Here is a 15,026-nt window from a genome sequence, read left to right as displayed (position 1 = left end):
CACAGGCGCCCGCCACAACGCCCGGCTATTTTTTGGTTGCAGCCGTCATTGTTGTTTGGCGGCCCGGGCTGGATTCTAACCCGCCACCTTGGGTGTATGTGGCTGGCACCTTAGCCACTTGAGCCACAGGTGCTGAGTCTCCTTAGCTTTTTAAAACTCATTCATTAAGGCCTTTGAATTTGAATGGTTGTCAGGCCAGGGAGGACCTCACATCTTGACTTTAGCATCTCTGAAGCAAATGTTCCTGATACAAAGTATCTTGAAAATCAGTAGCCTGCATAATGATGTTTTTTTTTCCTATGTTTTAGGAAAGTTATCTGGCCGTGCCACTGAAGATTGGCTTAGAATCAAAATTGGAGAGCCTCCAATTTGTTTAAGATGTGCTCCTTCACCAAGCATTTTGGTTTATCAGCACTAGTAGTTATGAACAGTCTTCATATTTACCTGACACAAACTGTCAAGCTGAAGGGGAAAGGTTGGTCTCAAACCCTATGTGACTGCCTTCTGCCCTTAAGTCTTTCATAGAAATGATTCAAAAAGCACAGATAGGTTAGTGATCAAGAACAACAGTCTTGGTTCCACCATACTGCCACTACCTGACTCTGGGCAAGTTTCCTCTCTTTCATTCAATCAACTGTTCAAATCATAGCTCAGCAACATTGTAGCTATGAGACCTTGTTTAAGCTATGCTAAGCCTCCATCCCTTCTTTGTAAATTGGAGATACTAATTGTGCTTTCTCCAAGAGTAGGCATCAGAATGAAGTGAAATGATCTACATAAAGTGCTTAACATGGTGCCTGGCATATAATGCCAGCTTTTCATTCAATTTTCAATTAATGAGCACTTACTAGGTTCTAAACATGGTGTGATACTCTAGGACTACACATAAAAAAAACCTCTGCCAAATAAAATAATAAATATAACAATATAGTTATAGATAAAAATAATAAAATAAAATAAAAGCAGCCAAAATAAAAAGTGACTGATTTCCTTAAGCCAAATATGCAATTTCGGTTGGGCGCTGTGGGTCACACCTGTAATCCTAGCACTCTAGGAGGCTAAGGCAGGTGAATTGCCTAAGCTCAGAAGTTCAAGACCAGCCTGAGCCATAGCAAGACCTGGCTGTAAAAATAGCCCTGGACAGCCCTGCTGTCCCAGCTACTTGGTAGGCTGAGGCAAGAGAATTGTTAGAGCCCAGGAGTTTGAGGTTGCTATGAGCTGTGACACTGACAGGGTGACAAAGTGAGACTCTGTTTCAAAAAGAAAAAAACAAGGCCTGGTGCCCATAGCTCAGTGGTTAGGGTGCTGGACACATACACTGAGGCTGGCAGGTTGGAACCCAGCCCAGGCCTGCCAAACAACAATGACAACAACAACAACAACAACAAAAAAAAAATAGCTGGGTGCTGTGGCCTGTAGTCCCAGCTACTTGGGAGGCTGAGGCAAGAGAATCGCTTAAGCCCAAGAGTTTGAGGTTGCTATGAGCTATGATGCCACAACATTCTACCAAGGGCGACATAGTGATACTCCATCTCAAAAAAAGAAAAAAAAACATTTAGGCAATTTTTACTGCCTCATATTATCCTCATAACAACTTGCAAGACATGCATTATTTCACCACCTTGTAAATGAAGAAACTGAGTTTGGTGAGGTAAAGCTCAAGGTCACACATCTAGTAATTAGCAGAGCTGGAATTTGATCAGTGATCTATCTGAGTCTAAAGCCCATCTATTCAGCCTTACTGGAAGAATAAAACATATATGCCATCCACAATTTTGAGGGGAAAACATGTATTAAACAAACAACTCATATCAGTACAGTATACCTAACATCAACTTAGCACTCTATGTACTAGGCATCGTTCTCATTCAGTTCATCTTTTAACAATCAGCTGTATCAGGTAGATGTTATCATTATGCTCCTTCTTACAGATGGAGTGGGAGTCCAAGTTGCTTGCCAATATAATCCACATGCATGATGACTACCACACTCTAGGGCCACTCTGGAGAGTTAGCAATATATGAGCAGTGTGCTCAAGCTGTTCTGAAGAGTAACAGTCATTATGCTTGTGAGAATCTGAAAACCTTTCCTAAAAAAGATGATATGTGAGCTGGAAGCTATACGTAACAATGCACCAGGTTGAAAAAGGGAGATGGAGGGGAAAAGATAAACCAGATAGAGGAAATAACATGTGCAAAGGCACATTCTCTTTACTGTCTAAACTCCCCTATCCTTTAAGCACAAGGAGGTCTTTAGTAGGTCTGTTACAGAAGACTCCCCATTTTATTTTTTCATGTCCTTTCACCCATCCCTAACACATCTTCATTCACCTTTCACATGCCATCTGTTTCCACTTCCTCGATCTAATTTAGGTCCTTATTGTGCTCTGGCCTGAATCCTTGCAATAGCTCCCTCCATTTTCATTCTCTGCGCCCCTCCAGGCTACACACAGTTGGAGATTTGAATTTTCCTAAGTACAGCCCTCATCACCAAATTTCTGGGCCTATGAAATCTTCAATTCTCCCATTTTTTCCAGAGTAATCTGAACCATGCAGCCAGCCAGCTATTATCCCGAACAACGCCTTGACCTATCTTTTCCACTCTCCTACCACCAGCCTTCTTCCACACTAACACTGGCCCTCTAATTTTGGTGCCAATCAGAACCACTACCCCTAGGACTTATTAAAATCCACATGTATATGCTTGGGCACATGTATATGCCAGATAACACGGTGAAGAGTTATCTGCTTCACCAAGTTGGGATTATGTCCCAGACACTTTGGGGGGGGGGGTGTTGTTTGCTTTCTATGTTGGGGACATCCGTATTAATAGGTGTTTCTAACACACACACCAAATGTTACCAACTTCACCTAATTTTAGCAAACCCCTTTATGCTTTCTCAGCTAATTCGGGAATTTAAATTATTCCTTCTCCCAGCACCTCCTAATTTTCAAATTCCCACACATCCTTCAAGACCCAGATGAAATGCCACTTCTAGGAAGCTTTCCGGCTGCCTCCTCACTTTGACATTTTGCAGAGCTTTTGTTGGGGCACCTTTTGCTGGAAACGTCCGGCCAGCCAAGGAGTTCCCCCTGGACAGGGAAGGACGGCCTTCATTTGTCAGTCTACCCCAATCCCTATCCCTCGGGCAAGACAAGCAGTAAGTGCTGGGGGATGGTACGGTGGGATCGCTGTCCGAATCCCCAGTTTTACACGCACGCCCAGGGCGCACACACGCTACAATCCCTCCTCAGATGCCCTGCCCTAGCTCTGAAACCACAAGGCATCCGCAAAACCAATCTGCTTAACAGTCGTCCCGAAGTCAGAGGGCTAGAAATTGCGCTAGGGGTGGGAAAGCAGGAGAAGGAAAAGAAAAAACGTGAATCGCTCAGAATACGGAAAAGGACTGATCTCCCAGGATAGAAGCCGCAACGTAAAGAAGGGACGCGAAAAGTACGTCACTCGTGCCGCCCGCTCCACCCCTGACGCTCTTCCCGGCATCCGATTGGCTGCTCCTCGCACCAGCGACCCCGGCAGCCCACGTGACCCTATGGCTGCTGTGGGATTGGTTGTCTGGCGAGGGCCCCGCTGGGATGTGGGACTCCGGCGGAGCAGCATGGCTAGAGCAGGGGACTAGGGCGCGGGAAGCAGGTTGTGGCCCGGGACCCACAGCCACCGAGGTTGTGGGTCCGGGCAGGCCTCCCGAGAGAGTCCAGGAAGTAGGAGTTTTAGGAATTCGGAAAGCGGGTGCAGACTTCTGACTGGCTGTTTGATTTGAGCCCTGTCTCTGGTCTCAATCTTGTTTCTCCGCAAGGCTTACTTAAGTTTTTACATTATCCTATCATCATCATCACTATTTTAACGGTCCACTGTATGTAAGCCCTGGTGGTTCTGCGCAGGGAGCCTGCAGAGCACCTTGAGTTACAGGCTGGGGGAATGAAGACTTGAAGAAGCTTGAAGCATGGTCTTTACATCAAATGTTGGAGGTAAGTAGGCTTTATTCATTGTGCTGATGCTTTTATAATCTAGAAGCTTAGTGTTTAGTAGGAAGGGTCGCTCCTTGACTGCATAAAACTCACTTACTGATCTGCCTTTTGTGTACCAGACATCATTGTGAGTGTGCTGGCAGCAAAGGCCAGTAAAACACAGTTGTGGTTCTTTAGGAACTCTCTGATTGGGCTAGTGGGGGGAAGAAAACGTGGACTGCTGAGTAGTTGGCGTGTGATGCGTGCTGTGGTGGAAGAAACTGCTGTGGAAGTCAGAGGAGGGGATGGTTGAAGGAGTTAGGAACTCTTAAAAGACAAGGCAACGTTTAGGTACAGTTTTAAAACTATAATTAGGCATTCTACCTATTGAACGGGAGTGGGGAAGGCCCCGTTTTTGTTCATTTGTTCCAGATGAACAAAATATACTGAGGCAGAGAACTAGAAAATTGTTATCTGCTGTGTATGACTGGAGCACATGGGGGTTTGTCCAAGCACCAAAATGAAGCTGATAGGGGGTAGAGTTATAAAGATCTTGAATTCCATTTTGGGCTGTCTGTTTGGATCTTCAAATGCAAGTGAAATAGGTACCACAAAACTGGCATTAACCTGCTTGTCTAATTCAACTTCCTGTTGGGTTGATGGAGAAAATCTTGCTGCAAAAGGTGGCATTTTGGAGGGTCACAAACTGGAGAGATTTTGAAGTACATGGGCTTCTACAGAGAGGGAGAAAGGCTTTCTGGATGGAGATCCCAAGGTCAAATAGAGCAGGTTTGACGACTAAGGAATAGTGTGAGTTGGTTAGACTGTAAGGTACATGTTAGAGTTAAGGTGTTCCTGAAGGATAAATTTAGGTCAGTTTTGAAACATGATTGCTAGGCAGAGTAGTTTAGACTTTATTTCCTGGACCATGGAGAGCAATCGAATGCTTGTTGAGTAATCACACCTCTATATATTGAGGTTAACTATATGTGTAATCAGGGTATGTAGAATGGGAGAGAAACTGGAGACAGGAGACCCAGTAAGGCAGCAGTAGTGTCTGGTAGAATGAACGTGGGCTTTAAAGTCAAGCAGTCACTGGTTCCGAGTTTGGCTCTGCTCACAAGTTTCATGATTTTAGATAGTGTTATCTAAATTATTAAGCTTTCCTTGTTTTTAATGTGTACTTATTTCACCTGCAGAGAATGATAACCTAAAGGGACAAGCATAGCCCTTGTGAAACAAGCTATTTCATAAGTTAGTTTCCCTGTCTGGTGAACACAAACCAGTATCTGTCAGATTTTAAGTATAGACTATCAGTCTATTGACCTTTATAGATGGCTGAAGTATATGGTGGCTGCAGAATTGTTCTTTAGATACAATATCATACTGAAAATCTGAAGTAGGTGATTTTGTGATCCTGGTTCTTTTCCATATCAGCAATGATATACAACCAGAAGATATTCTTTAAATCAAATAAAATGCAGTCAGCTTTCTCATTCGGAAATTGATTACTCAGGTTGTGAAATACCGAGGCTTTGGTTTGCTTTATCTGGCCTATGGCTTCCCTTATAAATAAATGTAAAGCTGTGAAGGCTATGTTAACCAGTTTGATGAAAATGTTTCAAATTGTATATAAAATCAGCACACTGTACCCCACGATTGCATTAATGTACACAGCTATGATATAATTTTAAAAAAACGTAAAGATAGGAACCTTAAAAAAATAAAATCAAATTACACCTCTTATTGGAAAAATATAAATCTGATAATCATATCTAAGTTCTCCTTCCAGTTCTGCTGTTAATTTGCTATGGACTTTTGGCAAATCATAGCCTCTCTGGGTCCGGGAACTCTTAAAATAGATGTATCTGGTATAAAAATGTCATGACTACTTTTGGACAGTGCCTGTGGGTCAGTGAGTAGGGCACTGGCCCCATATACCCAGGGTGGTGGGTTCAAACCCAGCCCCGGCCAAACTGCAACAACAAAAAAATAGCCAGGCATTGTGGCATCCCCTATATACAGGTGTATAGTCCCAGCTACTCGGGAGGCTGAGGCAAGAGAATTGCTTAAGCCTAAGAGCTGGAGGTTGCTGTGAGCTGTCTTGCCACGGCACTCTACCCAGGGCAACAAAGTGAAACTCTGTCTCTAAAAAAAAAAATTCTGAGTACTTTTTATCTTTGTTGGCCATAGAATTGTAAATTGTGTATTAAATCAACTGGAGCTGACTTTACAATTTAGTAGGGAATCTTTGCTAAAGCTTTTGCTTTACAACAAGGCTGTAAGTTTCTTCATGAACATGCCTGAGATTTTATCATGTGTGGTGTTTGGGTTCATTAGGAAAAAAAGTTTCTGAATGCAAATGCTTCTCGTTTTCTCTGTTCAAAAACAAAGCACCACCACCTCCAAGAAACAAAACTTGTTCAGGTTTGCATTTTCATATATCAGAGTTGCTTAAAGGAAAGCATAGTGGAAAATGAAATATTAATTGAAAACCTATGATTAAAACTTACCTGAAAAGAAGCCTTCATCTTTTTCTTAGGTAAGCTACGTTTTCCTGGATGTGAAAATAGGGCGTTGCACTGCTCTTAAGTAATACAAGAAGGTGAAACTCAGTGATGCGATGATGAGTGAAGTAGAGTCTGACCTGGTACTGCCACTGCTTCAGTGTTGGCTTTGACCAGGGTATGATCCCTTAATCTTCTCTCTGAGCTGATTCTGGTTGTGGTTTTTCCACACAAGTCTCTTGTAACCTATTTGGATACTGGTTTTATTATGTGTGTTTCTACTATATTCATTTGAATTACTTACACTTTCATATTTTCCTTAGGTTGAGGTGAAAAATCTGGCTTTGAAATCTTCCTGGAGGACCACATCATTTCAGTCCTGAATCTGGTTCAGTTCTTTTTTTTAACTTAATATTGCATTAAAAATGTTTTGCTAATAATTAACTGTGGTATTTGTTTTGGTAAAACCTTTGAGAGCTTTAACAAGAATTATTAAAATATTAGTTATTATGTTTTTCTTTTGATATATAAAAAATTCAATATTTTAAAATCTATAGCATATACCATTTCAAAAGTTAGCTTTGTGCTATCAGAGAATGTACTCTGGATTGCTAAAATGAGTTAAAGTATTGGAAAACACCTATCTCAGCAGAGGCATTTAGAACTTGTCATCCTTATGATTTTTTCTTTAGCCCATATTTTCATCAGCCTGCCATTTAAAACACCATGAATAATCTTCATATTTCCATATAATCATAACAAGAACAGTTCTTTGCCAGAAACATTTATTCTTAAAATTTACTTCATTGTTTCATAGAAACTTTAGTAATAACCAGAATAATTCAAGACAGTTTAGCAAACTTTTAACAGCAGAAAGAGCTTATTAAAAGAACTTTTTTTTACATAGTTAGTGTTTTATTTCATCTCTTCATTGCTTGTTAGTTTTGCTTTCTCCAAAGAAAGATGTATGGCTCATAGGGCATCTTTACAAGTTGATAAATGTGTCGGCTCGGCGCCTGTGGCTCAAGTGGCGAAGGTGCCAGCCATGTACACCTAAGGTGGCGGGTTTGAATCCAGCCCGGGCCCACCAAACAGCAACGATGACTGCAACCAAAAAAAATAGTCGGGCGTTATGGCAGGTGCCTGTGGTCCCAGCTACTTGGGAGGCGGAGGCGGGAGACTCACTTGAGCCCAGGAGTTGGAGGTTGCTGTGAGCAGTGAAGTCATCTCTACCCAGGGGAACAGCTTGAGGCTCTGTCTCAAAAAAAAAAAAAACAAAAAAATTTGTCTCCTGGACCAGGATCCTCTTCCATGACTGTGGGCTGACCCTATCTCTCTAAGTTGGATCTTGGGTACAATTTCCAGAATGACCTGAGCCAGGGCTGCATTTCAATCTCTCCAGCATTTCTATCCTCACGCCCAGAGTTTGGCCTTCCTGTGCATCTGTGATCCAGATAGTCTCAGAAAGGAACCATCTGTGGAGAAGTTGATAGACTACAGCAGATATCAACAAATGGGTCACAGTATATGGAAGGAGCTTTTTTTTTCCTAAGGTGTTTCTAAGCAATTCTATAAACAGGTCCATGTTTCATATAGTTTGCAAAGTGATAAAATTTCCACCTCATAGGCAGATAAATGCTTTCTTTTCTAAATAGAAAGCCTGGTTCCCACCTTACCACCTACTTTATTTTTTTTGTGAACTCTAACCCAGGTTTTTTCTGAGAGCTTCTATACCTCAGTCCAGCAGTTCTCAACCTGTGGGTTGCGACCCATAGGAACTGTATTAAAGGGTTGCAGTATTAGGAAGGTTGAGAACCACGGTCTTATTCCTTAAGGGATATGCAAATTTCTGTACTAATTTTCCTGTTTATGTACTTCTACACTGGCCCTCACATCCTCTGCCAATACAGATTCTCCTACTTCAGCCAGCTTGGTCAACTATAAGTAGGGTTCTAAAGGCCGGGCACAGTGGCTCACACCTGTAATCCTAACACTCTGGGAGGCTGAGGTGGGTAGATTGCCTGAACTCACGGGGTAAGACCCCGCCTCTAAAAATAGCCAGGCGTTGTGGTGGGTGCCTGTAGTACCAATTACTTGGGAGGCTGAGGCAGGAGAATCACCAGAGCTGAAGAGTTTGAGGTTGCTGTGAGCTATGATGTCATAGTACTCTACAGAGGGCAACAAAGTGAGACTGTCTCAAAAAAAAAAGAAAAAGTAGGGTTCTAGAGAGCAGGCCAAAAAGTTGGGATCAAATGAGTATATCCTTCTAAAGAAATCCATACAGTTGTTAAAGTTCATATAGTTATGAGTTGAGGCTGAGAAGTACCAATGTTGTGTACCATGCCGAAAACCAGCCCTATGGCCTTATAGTGCAATACTTTTGTTGTGAGATAAGATGCTAATCCCTTTCAGTTCTCCGGGGAGTACAGTTTAATCAGATGTTGTACTTCTGTTGGATAACCTGTGATGGGACAAGCTTGGTGACTCCTCACATAATTAAATACACAGCGATAACAAAATACATAGCCAGAGGTGGCAAGAACAGTATCATTCACCCGGGTTTTACGGCACAGTGGGCACACGGTCTTCAATTTGGGTAACAGGGGAGAATCAGAGTTGTAGTCCAGGTGTACAGGTGGTGGTGGAGAAGGCAGGGCAGTCAGTGATTTTATGGTTTCCTGATTTTCAGATGAGTACCACCAGTCAAGGAACTGCAGGAAGAATACACCCACAGAAAGGCCAGTAGAGAGAGATAAGGCAACGCCCCCCACAGCTTTCTTCAGAGCTGACTTTATCTTCTCCCTAACACTGTTGGGAAGAGAGAACAAGTAGGCAAAGAGAAACTGTTTATTTAGGTTTAATCACAGAACGTCTCATGTAAATGCAATTCATACTTCTGATCAGAAATCACTGATGTTCTGGGAGACTAAAAAGTTGCTAGATTGGCACTATCTTCTTAGAGATCTATTCTAATTTATATCCTCTTTTTGACTTACTGTATTTTAGGAGTATTAAGAGCTAAGCTTTGTTTTTAATAATAATTAGGATTTTGGCTGGGCTTGTTGGCTCACACCTGTAATCCTAGCACTTTGGGAGGCCAAGGCAGGTGGATTGCTTGAGCTCAAGGTTTGAGACCAGCCTGAGCAAGAATGAGACCCCCTCCTCTAAAAATAGCCCAGCCTTGTGGCTAGTGCCTATAGTCCCAGCTACTTAGGAGGCTGAGGCAGGAGAATCACCAGAGCCCAAGAGTTTGAGGTTACTGTGAGCTATGATACCATAGCACTCTTACTCAGGGTGACAAAGTGAGACTCAGTCTCCAAAATAACAACAACAAAATACAATTAGGGTTTTGTTTTGAGAAAGAAGTTAGTTGAGAATTTGGTTACATAGACAGTGAATCTAGAAAAATAAACTCCCGGGCGGCACCTGTGGCTCAGTGAGTAGGGTGCTGGCCCCATATACCAAGGGTGGCGGGTTCAAACCTGACCCCAGCCAAACTGTAACAAAAAATAGCTCTGGGCCTTGTGGCAAGGGCCTGTAGTCCCAGCTACTCGGGAGGCTGAGGCAAGAGAATCGCCTAAGCCCAAGAGCTGGAGGTTGCTGTAAGCTATGATGCCGTGGCATTCTACCAAGGGCAACAAAGTGAGACTCTCTAAAAAAAAAAAAAAACTCAACAAGAAATAACAGTATTGATGAATATATATTTAAACTCATAGGAGAACACAAACAATCTAGAAGTAGTACAACATCATGTTTTTGTTTTTTGAGACAGAGCCTCAAGCTGTCCCCCTGGGTAGAGTGCCCTAGCGTCACAGCTCACAGCAACCTCCAACTCCTGGACTCAAGCGAGTCTCCTGCCTCAGCCTCCCAAGTAGCTGGACCACAGGCGCCTGCCACAACGCCCGGCTATTTTTTGGTTGCAGCTGTCATTGTTGTTTGGTAGGCCTGGGCTGGATTCAAACCCACTATTTTAGGTGTATGTGGCTGGTGCCCCAGCCACTTGAGCCACGGGCCCTGAGCCACAACATCATGATTAAGATAGTCTTGGGCAGTGCCTGTGGCTCAAAGGAGTAGGGCACTGGCCCCATATGCCAGAGGTGGTGGGTTCAAGCTCAGCCCTGGCCAAAAACTGCAAAGAAAAAAAAAAAAAGAGCATCGTCTTGGCCACGCACAGTGGCTCAGCTCTGTAATTCTAGCACTCTGTGAGGCTGAGGCAGGAGGACTGCTTGAACCTAGGAGTTCAAGACCAGCCTGGGAAGAGCAAGACCTCATCTATACTAAAAATAGAAAAAGTAGTTGGGTGTTGTGGCAGGTGCCTGTAGTCCCAGCTACTCAAGAGATTGAGGCAGGAGGATCACTTGAGCCCAGGAGTTTGAGGTTGTTGTGAGCTATGATGACTCTACCACATTCTAGCCTAGGGGCAAGAGAGTGAGACTCTATCTAAAAAAAGACCACACGCACATACAAGAATAACCCCATAATCTTTACAATTGTCTTTATCTGATTTAAATCTCAGCTCTGACACCTGCTAGCTCAGCGGTTCTCAACCTATGGGTCACGACCCACAGGAACTGTATTAAAGGGTTGCTGCATTAGGAAGGTTGAGAACCACTGTTCTAGCTGCATGGCCTTGACAAGGTACTTAGCTGTTAGGGCTTAATTTCCTCAGCTGTTATTTTGTTCTTATTTTTTGAGACAAGAGTCTCACTCTGTCACCTTGGGTAGAGTGCCATGGCCTTACAGCTCACAGCAACCTCAAACTCCTGGGCTCAAGCCATCCTCTTGCCTCAGTCTCCCAGTAGGTGAGACTATTGGCACTCGCTATGATGTGCTGTCTTTTCTATTTTTATTAGAGAGGGGGTCTCCATCTTGCTCAGCCTGGTCTCCAACTCATGAGCTCAAGCAATCTACCCACCTTGGCCTCCGAGAGTGCTAAGATTATAGGCGTAAACCACTGAATCCCACCTGGCTTCCTCAGCTCTTAAATGGAGCTAATACATTCCCCTCATTAGGCTATGATGAGGACTGAAATAATGTACATAAAAAAAAACACTGGGCAGCGCCTGTGGCTCAAAGGAGTAGGGCACTGGGCCCATATACTGGAGGTGGCGGGTTCAATCCTGGCCTAGCCAAAAAAACCCTGCAAAACAAACACCTAACACATGGCCTGGCATATAGCAAGTGTGCACTAAGATGTGCCTATTATGGGTCAGAATGACAGTCCTTGTTTATGGCCACAAGAAATAACTTTTCTGTGATTCATGAAATACCACGAAGTAGACTGAAGGAAGTTCATGACATTGGGATAAGATTTTAGAACTTACTAATGAAAGATGTTTTGAAATGCTAAGGTCTTACCTCCTGGCTGACTGCTGCGTTATACTGGCTTCAGCTGCTTTGTGCTCCAGCGCTTGTATATCCTCAACTGTCAGTCGACCTAGCCGAACTCCAGCCAGTCTAAGCAGTGGTGAGTGATGCTGAGCTTTTCCCAGGATGTACTGAAGTTGTTGTACAAGAAACCAACCTTCCCAGGCCATGTTAACAAATGGGTAGGCTGCCAAGAAGGCTCTGTAAAATCGTTTCCAGTGGGAAGAAGGGGGGTGAATAGAATATTCATCCTCTTCTCTCAGGCTAGAAACCAGCTTCTCCAGCTTCACTTTCAGATAGGGAAGAAGAACTAAGAACATAATTGATTTCCAAAGCTGCTTCTTTGGGAGACCAGCACTGGCCAATCTCTGATACCTTTGAGTGTCCCCCATTACAATTCGCTTTAAGCCATAAAAGTTTTCAGAAAATGAGGCACTGGTTTTAGACAGATAATGCTGCTGGAGCAGAAGATCTAGCACAGTAAAGATTTCATCAAACCACCTCCAAAAGAAGCCATAATGGGTAGGATTTGATTCTGCAAGAACCTAAAGCAAAATAAATCAATACATGAAATTCATTACACAACTAATTGTTATACCTTGTATTTACATTCCCCCCTTTCCTCTAAATTCTACACACTTTCAGCTTAAATAAGTAACTTCTTATTATAACCTGAAGTAGTGGGTATTCACTACAGGTCTCTACCCAGAACAAAGACTCAATAATTTTAAGACATAGGATATTAATTATATGTAAATTGGTTATTTCAAACCTTGTGCTATTAAACACAAATTATTGGTTTGGTTTTTACCCAGTCTTCCCTAAAACGTTTCGAAGAATCAAAACCTTACCTTGACCACGTGCTGAAGAGCAGGTCTCACTGCTGTCATTAAACTGTCCTGTGCTACCACCTCAAAGATGGATGGCTGGTCATCCGCCACTGAAGCAGTTGTGATGTGAGCCCCATGCTCAGCCATTGTTTCCTGTGTGTACTAGCTTTTACTTTCACTTTCCCCACAAATTCTCTAGTAGGCATGAACTTTTTTTTTTGTATCAAATTGGTGCTTAGTCTTAAAAGTAATCTTGCAAGATACCTGAAACTCCAAACTTTCGATTTTACGGAGGAATTCTGAACTAGGGAAAAATCTCGTCTGGAGTTGAGGAAGGGAGGGGTCTCAAAGAGGTTAAGAACGAAATCAATTCGGATGTTGGTGGAAGTGGTACGTAGGGAGGGGGTGATCTGTCGAATCCGCACCTCGGCGCAGAGCGTGACTGTCGGGGACAGGTATGGGCGAAGGAGCTCTGTCTTCTCGAGCTGCGAACCAGGGAGCCTCAATCGTGAGGGCTCAAAGCCACCCGACTCTGATTAGGTGCCAGTGCTGGCTCGAGACGCCAGGACCGGCTCCACCTGTCAGCTGTGAGTACCCCCGACTCGCGCCCCGTCCTTGCTCGCTGACCCTGGGCGAGGCGCGAACGACCCACGACGCCACGTTGGGACGCAGGTCTCTGCTTTATGACAGAAGCGGCACCCGGAAATAGAAATCACATGGACTTCGGGGACATCGGGCGGAAGAGAGGCGCTCTAGCCCCGAATGCGGCTCGGAAGCCACACCAGAAAACTCTATGACCCTATCTGAACTTCCGCCCCCGCTAAAATTAAAGACTGTATTTGCGCTCGTGGTTTAGGCGACCAACTCTCCTCTGGTTGATTTTGCTTTTGTAGTAAGTGTGTGGAAAGCCATAGCTCTGATCCTCTGTGCAGAAGTCTCTCTGGCGAGGTGTTTGGCGCCGGAGCCGGAGCTCGGGCCAGCTTCAGTGGCTGGTGCTCTCGCGGGCGACTCAGCCGGGGCGGAGGGAGAGAGGGTGCAAAGTACTTTGCTGGACATTCGCGGCGGGGTTGGTGGGCAATTTATGTCCGGCCACCTTCCGGAAAGGAGTTGTAACACAGCAGGACATAAAAGCCTTAACTGTATTGCTACCAATTATAAAGATGGTCAGAATGAGAAAGTTTCCTCCCTGTTCTTCAAAACTAAGGATGCTTACTTTTCATCCAAGGTGGTAGCGCAACTCTTTACAGCTTTTGGTTCCATTCAAGCATAATTCCAGGCACGTGCTATACTAGATGAAAATGATTTTCGCCCTCGTACACAGCTTTGTCACATTAGTGGTATGAATACAGTGCTAAAGCAGAGGGCTCCTAATGAGTTCTAACTAGTATGAACTGGGGAGGCTTGGCAGATAAGGTGCCTTTCATTCACGTTTTAGGCCAAAACTAATGTAATTGACCTAATACAATTTTATTGAATTTAGATGAAAGTTCAACCTCCTCTCCCTCCCCTAACCCTTCTCTCACCTTTGGGCTAAATAGAAATAGAAGGTATTCACTTCTTTAGAGGGACCCCCCCCCTTTTAATTGATCCCAGTGTACCCCCACAAGAAAGTGAGGAAAGTTAAAAATTAGAAACGGTAAACCGAGGTAATGAGCAACAGGAAGCCGGCCGCCTCACTGGCGCTATTGTAACCGGCTGGCCCAGTGTCCAGTTTAAAATTGTTCTGTTTTTTCTCCTTGTATAATTGTTCTGTTTTCCCTCTTCTATAAACTACTATGTAACCACAAGTGCCATAAACCGATCCACTTGCTCCCTTGCCCAAACTGCACGTAGCCCCTGATAGTAGAGATAATTTACCCTATGTAAACCCTTTCCTCTTCACAGTATTGTTCCCTCTGTATCCACGTAGAAGGGCAGTCGGGGCCAACCTAATAAAGATTCCTAAATTGGCATCAATTAATTGGTGTTCCCGGTGGTCTTTTACTCTCGCACTTGTAACAGTACCTTGGGCTATGAAGATAATCTGTTTGCATAATGAGAACCCTCAAACAAGGTTTGAGTTAGTCGTTTTTGTTTCAATAGGAGATAAATGAAATCTTGTAAGTTACCCTCAATTATAATTCTTAAAAATGGCTTTTACTCTACAAAAATGCTTGTCAGAGAATGTCATATTGATATAAGATTTTTACCTTATGGCGTTAAGGACCGGAGATAATGTATCTATATAAATCACTTGGTGAATGTTAGGTGTTCATTCAATGGTAGCTATTATGTACAAACTTAAGTGGATGGCAAATCCACAGTTAGGAAATAATGTCTACTAAAATAAACAGGAGGCTGGGCACCTATAGCTCAAG

General features: G+C 43.5%; 1 protein-coding gene, 1 long non-coding RNA gene and 1 other non-coding gene across 4 annotated transcripts; 2 read left to right on the top strand and 1 right to left on the bottom strand.

Moving 5' to 3' along the window:
* Window positions 1-3,611: 3,611 nt before the first annotated feature.
* On the top strand, window positions 3,612-6,912 carry LOC105887554. 2 transcript variants are annotated; one of them, XR_002774736.1, is made up of 3 exons: window positions 3,612-3,986; window positions 6,508-6,650; window positions 6,796-6,912. It is a non-coding gene; the product is annotated as an uncharacterized LOC105887554 (long non-coding RNA). The 2 variants fall into 2 exon arrangements; XR_001161521.2 differs by lacking the exon at window positions 6,508-6,650.
* LOC111727132 lies at window positions 6,584-6,680 on the top strand. Its single transcript, XR_002774759.1, has one exon. It is a non-coding gene; the product is annotated as a Z30 small nucleolar RNA (small nucleolar RNA).
* Window positions 6,913-8,878: 1,966 nt separating the features above from the next.
* PEX12 (peroxisomal biogenesis factor 12) lies at window positions 8,879-13,353 on the bottom strand. Its single transcript, XM_003795633.3, has 3 exons — window positions 12,691-13,353; window positions 11,831-12,384; window positions 8,879-9,280 (listed from the first exon to the last, which is right to left on the bottom strand). The coding sequence occupies exons 1-3, from the start codon at window positions 12,814-12,816 to the stop codon at window positions 8,881-8,883; spliced, it is 1,080 nt and encodes a 359-aa protein (XP_003795681.1). The 5' UTR covers window positions 12,817-13,353; the 3' UTR covers window positions 8,879-8,880.
* Between the last annotated feature and the right edge of the window lie 1,673 nt (window positions 13,354-15,026).

The sequence above is a fragment of the Otolemur garnettii genome, unplaced genomic scaffold (genome assembly GCF_000181295.1).
Source record: "Otolemur garnettii isolate 467f Iridium unplaced genomic scaffold, OtoGar3 scaffold00094, whole genome shotgun sequence".
Taxonomy (NCBI): domain Eukaryota; kingdom Metazoa; phylum Chordata; class Mammalia; order Primates; family Galagidae; genus Otolemur; species Otolemur garnettii.
Note: the sequence above shows the minus strand (reverse complement) of the source record. Positions and strands in the feature narration are given on the sequence as shown.

Bases quoted from the DNA above. Each gene is read 5' to 3' on its own strand.
- PEX12 (XM_003795633.3), bottom strand. From the start codon at position 12,816: ATGGCTGAGCATGGGGCTCACATCACAACTGCTTCAGTGGCGGATGAC. The intron at 12,385-12,690 runs GTAAGGTTTTGA...ATTTTGCTTTAG, and splicing joins CTCTTCAGCACGTGGTCAAG to GTTCTTGCAGAATCAAATCC. The intron at 9,281-11,830 runs GTAAGACCTTAG...TCTTCCCAACAG, and splicing joins ACGCAGCAGTCAGCCAGGAG to TGTTAGGGAGAAGATAAAGT.